Source organism: Sinocyclocheilus rhinocerous, unplaced genomic scaffold (assembly GCF_001515625.1).
Source record: "Sinocyclocheilus rhinocerous isolate Xijiao unplaced genomic scaffold, SAMN03320098_v1.1 scaffold626, whole genome shotgun sequence".
Classification (NCBI taxonomy): Eukaryota; Metazoa; Chordata; class Actinopteri; order Cypriniformes; family Cyprinidae; genus Sinocyclocheilus; species Sinocyclocheilus rhinocerous.
In genome coordinates this window covers 676,926-687,966 of record NW_015647437.1, presented here as the reverse complement: position 1 = coordinate 687,966, position 11,041 = coordinate 676,926, and the positions used below count along the sequence as shown (strand labels likewise).

The 11,041-nt window shown below is 36.6% G+C and overlaps 1 protein-coding gene across 1 annotated transcript; it reads right to left on the bottom strand.

Annotated features, from left to right (window-relative positions):
- nrgnb (neurogranin (protein kinase C substrate, RC3) b) lies at positions 1-9,916 on the bottom strand. The gene is made up of 7 exons (XM_016513519.1): positions 9,894-9,916; positions 9,391-9,562; positions 9,099-9,169; positions 8,952-8,998; positions 7,032-8,502; positions 2,795-2,993; positions 1-765 (listed from the first exon to the last, which is right to left on the bottom strand). The coding sequence occupies exons 2-7, from the start codon at positions 9,542-9,544 to the stop codon at positions 716-718; spliced, it is 1,992 nt and encodes a 663-aa protein (XP_016369005.1). The 5' UTR covers positions 9,545-9,562; positions 9,894-9,916; the 3' UTR covers positions 1-715.
- Positions 9,917-11,041: the final 1,125 nt, after the last annotated feature.

Sequence of the window (11,041 nt, the reverse complement as noted above, 5' to 3'; positions counted from 1 at the left end):
CATTTCTGAGTTTTTATTAATTTTTCAACTGATACAGAGCTTGATGCTGATGTCAACATGCAAGGTGATCTTGACTATCACTCATTAAGCTTTCACAACTCAATTTCTATATTTCTAATGATACGCACTACCTTAAAAGACTTAGTATCAATCATTTTACAAATAAAACAGAATGAAATAAATTATAGTCAATCTTGCCATGCCATATGCTGCTTTGGAAGCGCTGATTTCATTTTCAACATATTACAGGTAGCAAACCAAACAGATCAGTCAACACAATTATAAACAACTGATAACATTCTATGATAAACAAATTTCACATCTTAATGTGATAGTGGCTACATGGTCAAATCAAGGCAATCATTAACATAGATACTACCACAAGAAAGGAATATCAAGCAACAAAAATGAGAAAACTCAATCATGATGCATTGTTTTAAGTCTACTTGACTGTCTGACTGAAGAAGCCTGTGTTAAATTCTACACCGTCCGTTCTCCGATTTATACAAAAATCAGATATACAGTATACAGATGCCTTTTGTGGAATGCAAAAGCATGCTGGAGCAGATATTCACCCGGACTGGATAAGAAGCAGAAAATAGAGAAAGAGTTCACATATCAGATGACATATCCAGCCTAATTTTACTACTTTTTTTGGACACAAAAAAATCCCTGGAGAAAGCGTCCTATAAGCCGTCCACCTTGAGAAGGGTCTTTACTGCTCTGGTCCAGATGTGGCGTCTGTCTCTACTCCGTCTGTTCCCCCTGTTTGTGAAATATGCTCTTTTTTAGATTTACTGCACTTCGGTTTGGAAACAAACAGCTGTCTAGTCAACTAAACTACTAAGTGACAAGGCGATGATGTAACATCACCCACTGCAAAAAAAAAAAAAATTCTTACTTGCTATTTTTGTTTTGTTTTCCATTACAAATATTTAAAAATTCATGAAAAATATCTGAAAGAATATCAAGAAAAAATATCTGTCAATGGGGTATGAAAAATAAATCCAATTCTAAGGAAAACTAAATAAAACTATAAAACTTTTTTATTACTTGAAATAAAAGAAACATGAACTGAAATAATACTAAAACTAAAAGTACTAAAATAACTAAAACTAAATAAACAAAAACCAAAAACTAAAACAATAAGACAAAAACTATATAGACACACATACACACATATATACTGTGTGTATATATATATATATATATATATATATATATATATATATATTAAAACACAAAAATGTACTACAACTTTAAATAAATTAAAATAAAAACAGAAAATATAACAATAACATCTAATTTAAAATATCAATTATCAAAAACTATAATAGTATATCAATGACACTAAAATGACACTGTTTAAGGCATAAACTCATTTTATTTTGATAAATTTTTTCATAAAATAAGACTTAATATCTTAAGCCCTTGATTTAAGAATGTTTAGATATTTGTGTTGGAACACGACAAAAACAATGAGTAAGAAAATAGTATTTTGCAGTGCTTGATAGCTATATTTGCATTCTTCACAAAATATACTGTATGCGACAGAGCATTACTTGTTGATCGGTTTTGCCAGAATATGAGTTGATCATAGACGGTCTTTTATTTTTGTCCGAGTAAAACGGAGCACAGCCTCGTTTCAGCGATGCAGATGCACCTGAGGATAAAAATAACACTTCCATACATAAAATGCTTAGCAACCGAGAACTGGGTTGATGTTGCTTGGGAAAGGCCTAAATTCGGCACAGAGGTGGGGTTGAGTGGAGCGGCACAGCTGAAGGAGAGATATTTGGGCCTGGGCTGGAGGTTGGAAGGACACCTTCATTCTCATTGCTTGCCCCACTTTCCGCATCAAATGACCAGATCTGCTCGGTTCGTCCTCAAAGGACGACACCAATAAAGGTAGTTCAAATGGAGGCTTTGGTGTGAGAACATTAACGTTATGGTCTTTCCGTCAGCGCTGGCCTATTTGTTGCTTCAAAGTAGAATCTCCGGGGATCAACAGCTCGAGAACCATTTGCATACATACTGAGTTGGGGGAAACTGTTTATCCAGCATCTCTAGAAAACGAGGCAATTTTGTGCAGAACAAAACACATCACCCGAAAGAAAATTGAAAGGGGGGATAAATCTGCGAGAGGCTTTAATATTGAGTCCTGGAACTGTGGAGGTTTAAACCACCCACAAAAGAAATTAGATTTGAGAGATCTGTGTCTCAACAAACTGAGATATTAGAGACTACAGAGCGATTCTGTGGACTCCATTGGCTGTCTATAAATCGGTGAATGGCCTTTTAATATGGCTGCAATCTTTTAAGAATGATAGATGTGCTCATTAATAATTACTTAATTAAGAAAATAATTATCCAAAGCGCTCATAGAGTAATTAAAATGCACCCTTGAACATGTCTTATTATGTTTACTCAGAATAAAGACATGACTCATTAAACATAATTGATGGATTTTTAATTTTATTTCAATTTAGATTTGATGGAGTTCTTTTGTGGCTCACCTACTATAATGGGCGCAATATTTCCTGCTTTTTTTTATTCAAAATCTTTGGTACACAGTACAGAAAGATAGCGAATCAACACGCTCTTGAACTCTCATTAAAGTTCAAAACTCTGGTTGTTTACTTCAGATCTCTTAGCCAAATTCTGTGAGGATCTGTGAGGGTTTTTGAATGTCTTGCCAAACCGAATTGGATCAAAATAGCTGGCGGCCTCTGCACCATGTGGGATGGGTGTTGAGTCTAGCTCTTGACTATGACTGTTGGGGACAGTGACTAACCTGAGTCCCCTTGGCTGCCGTTGAGAGCCTCACCACTGCTGCTCACCTCCTCATTGGGCTTTTCACCGGGTTTCATCTTCTTCCGGGTCATATGACCACGGAAGCCGGCCTGGATTTTGGCGGCTGCCTTATTGGCCTCTGGGTCATCCAATGGGATGTCCATGATGTCCTCTTCCTCTTGTGGCTGGTTGCATTCCTCCTGAATGATGAATTATAAGTGATACATTTAGCAAAACAGACACTGGGTGTACTTCGTATTGATTTCACTCTTGCTTAGAGTGATTCAGACTATCCTCTAAGTTCTTGTATACCACCACAGTGGGTTTAGCATCTCCTGCCCATTTAAGCCCCCTTGCAATGAGTCATTATCCATCAGCTCCACAGAAACTGTGTCTTTCCAACTGAATGCTCCTCTTCTCCATTACACTCTTACAAATAAAGGGGTTTTCGCAGCAAGAACCATCTTGGGTTCCCATAGGAACCTTTCAGTGAACAGTTCCAAAAAGAACCAATTTTTCTTAGTGTGAAGAACATCTAAAGAAACTTTTTCCACTATAAAGGACCTAATGTGAAATGGAAAGGTTCCATGGATGTTAAAAGTTCTTCAAAGAGCCATAAAGAACATTTATTTTTAAGAGTGTAAGAAACCTATTACCTGAACCTATGAAAATAAAATGAACCGAAACATAAATGCAATGATTTCAAATACATAACCACCCAGATGCTACAAAGACCAACTGTGACCAGCTTCCTGTGCTCTGTGAAGCATGTCAGCACACATAATCAAGCAGTGTGTGTGGTGGAATGTGATGTTATTTGTCTCATTAAGTCTTCCTGAAGCTGTGAAACCACATGCTTTATCCCACCACAACAACTCTGCATATGTAAAATGGCTCAGCAGAGGCTGGTTGGCAGTCTTTAAACTGCTTGTGTGAGGGTGATGAGCAGAAGTCCATTGTAAAACCGTGGTAGGAGCATGTCCACCCACTTTTGAACTAAGAATCAGCCTCCTTTTCATATTAACCAAGCATTTTGCCAACATATCTCATATGTGGCCACAGGCAGAGGCGTTCCACAATCCCCCTATAAATAAGCATCTGTTCATTTTACAGCTGCCTCTGAGGCTTAGTACATGCTTACCCATGGATCACCGCTAATGAAACTGCGCTGTCACAAGCCTTTCCCATGTCTACTCTATACCAGTCCATTTCAATGATATGTTTGCCCAATCCTTTTGCATATGCGTAACAAACAAACAGCAAGTAGAAATAATTTTGGGGTACCAGCAAAAGGACCTTCAGCTCATAAGCTCACATATTTGTTCATATTTTAAAAACGAGAGCTGACATTTGTTAACACCAATTTATGCACAATAACTAGATTCATTTTATATACATTTTTTCTCTATTATAATACCACTTTGCACGCTTTTTCAGACCCTTACCAAAAAAGTTTTGTGGCAATTGGCCACAAATGGCTGCTGAAAGCTGACTGACTTTTTAAATATGCAAATGTCCTCATATACCCAGCTAAGACCAAACATGTAATACAAGAAGTAAAAATACATACATTTACCAAAATTCCTTAATCCATTCAGAGATTATAGCCACACCCTATATTCTTCATTGGCTTTAGGCGGCCATGTTTAAGTTATTAATCAACATTTTGTTATATATATATATTGCTGTTGCCTATATAGCGCCACCAAGAGTCCACCTTATTTATTATTAATTTTCATTCAATGAGACGGTACGCATTTTTTAAGTTTCTACTATTTACAGTTTGTAGATTTTATATTTTAATAATCTAATTAATACTAATAATACTATTAATATTAATAATATAGAATAATATGTGGGGATCCTTTGAAGCCTAATGGCTTAAGCATAAACTGTAGAAAGCTTACTCATTTGCATAGGAATAAAGAGTCAACGGTTAAAAAGTATGAAATGATGATGAGCACAAAGTATGGATCTAAAGACATATACCCATACATAGTTCCCAAATTTACTGGACATGGAATTTACCGCCGACATAAAGTTTCGAAATACAAAAACAAGTATTTGCAAACAAGTCCAGCTTTTCTCGGTCCTAAATCAGTAGCCTAAAGAGAAAGTTAAAGTATGTTTCAATTTATTATCAAACCGATGCAATTTAGCTGAATATATTTATTAATTCTACACATTCAATATCAAAAAACAAAACAACGATTAAAGTGGACTATACTTACGATATGACAATCCATGACGCGCAATTACAGACGCTTATAAACGTGATCTCGTCTTGTGCAAGTGCAACAGAGCGTAAACCTCCTCACAGGGTAAAATGCCTTGGACGAATACGCCTCTGCTCCAACTATCCTTCAATAATATATAATTCAGAGTCTTAGGGTGGGAGGACAGAGAGATAGAGAGAGAGGGAGCGAGAGAGATAGAGAGAAAGCGCGCGACTCGCGAGCATCATCACTCTGACACTGTCACTCAGCTCTTTGCTCGTTGCAAATATTTTGTTTAATGCTGACGTTTTCACCGCCATTATTCTCATTTTCCTGACACCTCTTACAAATAGGACCAGAGATACTTGATTTTCAGTGGAGAGAATGATTGAAAAGAGACATACCATGGTCCAAACCAATTATATAACATAACTTTAAATATTCACAGTCCAAAATATTCCTGAGGGCTATCATCATAAGCTACGAAAATACTAGAAACAGCTCCCCACATCTCAGTCAGTCCCACACAGTCCGTGCCTCCTCCACCCTGTGGCAATATACTGTAGAGTATAAGACAAACAGACAGTAAATCCATTGCCCTTTATTTCTCTGGAACACTGCTGCATCTCCTGCCTCCTACCCTACCAAGATTAAAGAAAGAAGATGCAGCTCGTGCTGTAATGGTATCAGTTCTCTTTTCTTGGCATCTGCTGGAGGTGTAAGGCTGGGAGCTAATGAAGTCGGTTCACAGAGCACCGAAGTGTTAAAACACTGAGTTTCCAAGAAGAAGATGAGGTGACTTTACAGTCGTGCCATAGATTGATGATAGCCATGAATATTGTTCCTGAAAATAGCACTTACACGATTCCCTTGCTCCTCCTACAGCGTATAAAGTCATTGGACAAGAGTTGATATAGGTCAAGTTAGATGACCTACATTGGAGCGAGAAGAAGAGAGCTTTGCTTTAAGTGTGTGTGTCTCTAATTAACCCCTACAGAACTAGAAAAACTCCACTTTGGACGAGGATTGAAAAGCTTTTTAGCTTTATTTTTTTTGTTTTCATTTAAATGTTTTAGTTTTGAAATGTTGTTGTATGCATTTGTCATTTTTATTTAATTTCTTTTATTTTCTTAAATGTGTGTATATATATAGTATTTATAGAGTTTTAGCTTTTAGTTTTAATTACTTTTTCTTATTTGTAAGTCGCTTTGGATAAAAGCGTCTGCTAAATGACTAAAAGTAAAAAGTAAAAAGTAACACCACCAAATCGGTCTCATTCGAACCCTTTTAAAGAAGCATATGGATATTCTTCTGACCTCTTGGTTTAAAAGATCTAAACCTTTCTGAATATCTCTTTATGAAATGTTGCAATCATTTGTTTGGGTCTATGCATAGTGTTTATATGATATAGGATGTATGTATAGTTTTTCGCTTTTTTGACCCTCTCGCAGTCTTGCACTCACCAGCTGGACTATTTCAGGACATCTTCAATCACTGCTGTTCTCCAGAGAGACACAGAGCCATACTGTTGATCTGACAAGTCCTTGATTTTATTTTTACTTACTAACTTGGGACAATAAAAGGAATAGTCTGCAGATAAGGATGGGGTAGGGCTGTTTGATTATGGCAAAAATCATAATCACAATTATTTTGCTCAATATTGACATCACAATTATTTAACATGATTACTCACAGATTTTTGGAAACATCTGGCATTTATTGATTTATTGCATTTTTTTTTTTTGAGTGGCTTTCCACGAACTTCAATTATAATACATGAGAAACAAAATAAATGTACAAATAATAAAAATAAAATAAAAAAATATAATAATAAAAATTCTATTTTTTTTCATAAACATGAGAAGCTAAAATAAATAAAAAAATCAATAAAAAAAACAAACAAAACGTATACATACATATTACATTTATATTTCACAATTTATTTTATACAAATACCATATTTTTGTTTACCAAATGAAAAGGTGGTGAAAAAAAGAAAAGAAAGTAACAAAAATCCCTTACCTTTTGTTCTATGCTGTCAGGATTTTCCTGGTTCTCACTTTCAAGTGTCGATTCCTGACATTTATCCCTTTGCTCCTCCAACTGATCCTCTTGATCTCCTTCATTCTCAGTGTTTTCAGTCTGTTCTTGTGACTCTGTAAAATGTTCTTCACTGATAACCTCTGTTTCTCCTTCTAAAGGCCTGGGATCAGCTTCTTCAGCTTCAGAAGGCAAAATATCTTCCTTTGGTTCAGTATCATGGGTTAAATCATTCTCCTCATCTTCAGTTTTTACCATATTTTGCTGAGGCATGTTCAGAATGTCCAGATCCATCTCTTCAGCATCACTGTCAAGATCACTCCCTTCATTTACGTTCTCTGTGTTTAGATCTTTCTCAGAAGCATCCACTGCATCAGTATTTAAAATCTCATTGCCTATCATGTCCTCTGTGACTTCAGTTTCACTGTCGTTAACTAGCTTTGGGGTTTCCTCCTTCACTGCATCCATAATTTTAGAGGTGTTCTGTTCATCAGTGCTGTTCTCAGCTTCATGCTCACTTGTATGAGTAGAACAGTGATGGTGCACTTCATCTAGAACATCTATGACTTCACTTTTACTGTCATATGTCTCATCACTGTAGTCAATGTATGTGTCTTTCATTTCCATTAATGATCTACTATTGATATCAGATGTGGAATTGGCTGCATCTTCTACAAAGTCATTGGTGCTGCTGTAGTCATGATTAGTCTCTTCCTGGTTTTCATTGTCTGGTAAGTCATCCTTTTCTTCAGTATGTTCCTCTGATTCCTGCTCTACTTCAACTGCGTTTTCAGTAGTACTTTCAGTTGATTCCTCCACATAAATCTGCTCAGCGCTCTTCTCTTCTGGATCAGTGTCTTCTAATAAATTATCAGCCATTTCTAAAACTCCCTGTTCAGCATCTTCAGTATGGCCATCATCATCATCAGACATTTCATTTGCTTGCTTGCCTACATCCTGCTCAATATGTGAAGGGGTTTCAACAAAAGATTCATCATGTGTTTCAAACTCTCCTTCATTCAATTTTGGGCTTTCCAAGTCTCTGTTGTTCTCAGTAGGTTCAGACGGGTGGTTTATCTCTTCAGCAGATACATCCACATTTGCGAGACCACCAAAGGAAGGCAAAGGTGTAGGCTCAAGTTCTGATCTGCAGATATTAATATCTACAGCTTCTTTTACAACCTCATCATCCTTCAGTACCTCTGATGTTTGCTCTGGAATCCTGCTGGGGTCTTTTAGCTCTTGAGCACATATATCAACATCTGCTGTACTCACATAGGGACTATCCGCATCAGGTCCATGTTCCGTCTCACCGGATTCCTCATCGAGCTTCTTATCTAACTCATATTTTTGCTTTACTTCAGTGTCCTCTGAATTATTAGTGTTGAGGTCTTTTAATGGGGAGCTTAGGGTTTCATTGTCTCCAAAAGTTTCAGAACGGCCAGCGTTGTTTCTGAAAATTGACATGTAAGAAAGCAAGGATCATTTTATATATGCAACAGTGATTGATAATGTAAGTAAATAAAAGCACAAACAACTACAACAGGAGTAATAAATGAATCCTAATGTACAACCCAGATGGATATCTATGCTCTGACACTACAATCAATCCTCTGAAAGCCGCCCTCTGCTTGATCAAATGATCGAAGCCCTGCCTCAGAAACAGAGAGCCACCCGCCAAGGTTCATCCTGCTATAAAACTGCTGCGCTGCAAGAACGTACAACCAGAATCAAGGAAATCATACCAAAACTGCAGGCAATCCTATGAGTCATTTTCAGTTTTATTGTCTAAATTTTCATCTAAAATCTCACACTGCTTCACTTCAGTCTTGGCTGTTTCTCTCATCTGGAAAACTGTTAGGGGGAGTGAAAGAGTAAAATCACACTTCCTTATTCACAGACCTCGTATTTATTTTTGGTGAAATGTAGTTTCCTTGTATTGCTGTGCCCTGTTTTGAGAACAACAAACACCACGTTAGAAGGAACTAGTATAATCTTAAGGTTCAAAGAGTGCTGTCTCATTTTTAATCAGTTTTTTTTTTTAAATACCTTAAATGAGTGATTATTGTAGAACCTGTCTTCCAACTTTGCACCCCACTCTGCTGGGTCTAGGCCACTTTCTGAAACAAAACATGCATTCGTTTGTACATTCATTATTTTCAAGCATGCATCGACAATATAGGTGATCTAATAATACTAGCTCTTGCAAACAAAATCAATTTTGCCTTGGCTTGGACAAAGGCATACTGCATAAGCATAAAGTGACTAACTCATATGTGAGTAATTCATATGTCATCAAAAAATATTAAACATCAGGATCAAAGGAAAGCATCTCATTTACCCTCTCTGGCTTTAAGAAGCTTTGTGAAGTAGAGAGCAGCAAAGGTAGGGATGTCCTCAGGCTGGTCTCTCAACACCTCTTTAGCAAGACCCTCCAATAAATTCCCAAAGCCTCTAGGGATGCGCAGGTTTGTGTTGGAGAAGGGAACAGACATCTTATACAGCTCTCAGGTCTGAGTTTAATTAGGGAAAAGACGTGTTCATTAAACGTTAATGGTGTTGTAGACTAATGTTTTCCACATAATTAGAAAAATAATTAAATGCAATGATTTTCTCATTAAGATGTTTAGCCTTACTGCATGATATACACATATAGTGACACTGACAACACATATGTCGTGCTAAAAATCATCTAAATGAAAGAAAAACTCTCTTTTTTTCCTCTGTAAAATTAAAGACATATTTGAACACTTGTGCTATCAAGCCCATATTTTCTTGCTTTGTTATCGGTAGTCAATATACATTTAATCATTTAGCCAGGTGTACTGATATGATGTTTCTTACCGTTCAAAACGAGACTAATGTTGTCAACCGTTGCTATGCAACCGACACGTGGTTCCAACTACAGATAGCGGAGAGGGTAAAAACGTTATGACTTGTCATGTTCAAAAGGCAAAACGTTAGTAGGATACACCAGTATTTACTTTATTTCAATTTTGTGTATTTACACATGCAATATAAAAGGTAGGTATTTTTGCTAGAACTTTTTTCCCACTGTATCTGGTCTCTCAGGGAGGGTAATTTAATTTCATTAGTATTGGCGCACACGATCTGTATCAAGTAAATATTTAAAGTGGTCTTATTTTATTTTGTTGCCAAATATATATATATATATATATATATACACACAAAAAAAAACGTTAAGGTCTAGTGACTTTGGGAGCAGCCTTTTTATAGCCTATAGAAATGCTAAGTAGGCTATTCTGTAGCGTTAATGTAGCTATGATATACACGTTTAATTTCATATTTGCATAACTACAAACAAACGACGCCATAACTGCATGTTATCGAAGACGTCATTAGCTAGACTCGTTTTACTCAGGTTTTACGAGCCATTGCTCAGTGTCATAAATCCCTGACGATCGAGATTACCGTAAACCGACCTGAGAAACATTTCCGCTCACAATACTTATTAAATCATCTCGTGTTTTCTGTCAGTTCTTTGCAATTCGGCGATGCCCGCGAATCGTGAGTCAATCGGTCAAACAATCCACGATCCAGTCCGGATCATTCTAAAAATTCTCACGCATTGAGACGTTGGGCGCTGTTTAAAACAGTAATATGATATAGGCTAATACTAAATAACAAATAACAAAAAGGAAGCTGGATTAAGTGGATATTTCCCAAAAATCAATTAAAACCACGCCTGCAAATGCAATCCTGTCGTTTGTCAATGATACAGTTCAACACCTTCGTGTGCAGCCGATACTGCAGGTAAAGACAGTTTTTCAAAACAGTAACAATATACAGAAGTATAGGTGAATATGGTAAATATGATAATGTTGTTGGCCATATAAATAAGCACCTTTCAGAGTCCAAAGCTCGCTAAATGTGTGACGTGTGAACAAATTGCAAGGAATTTCTAACCTTTAATCAGCACTACAGTAGGCCTCCCTGCAATAATTAAACAAACAAGGTATATAGGCTGGTTT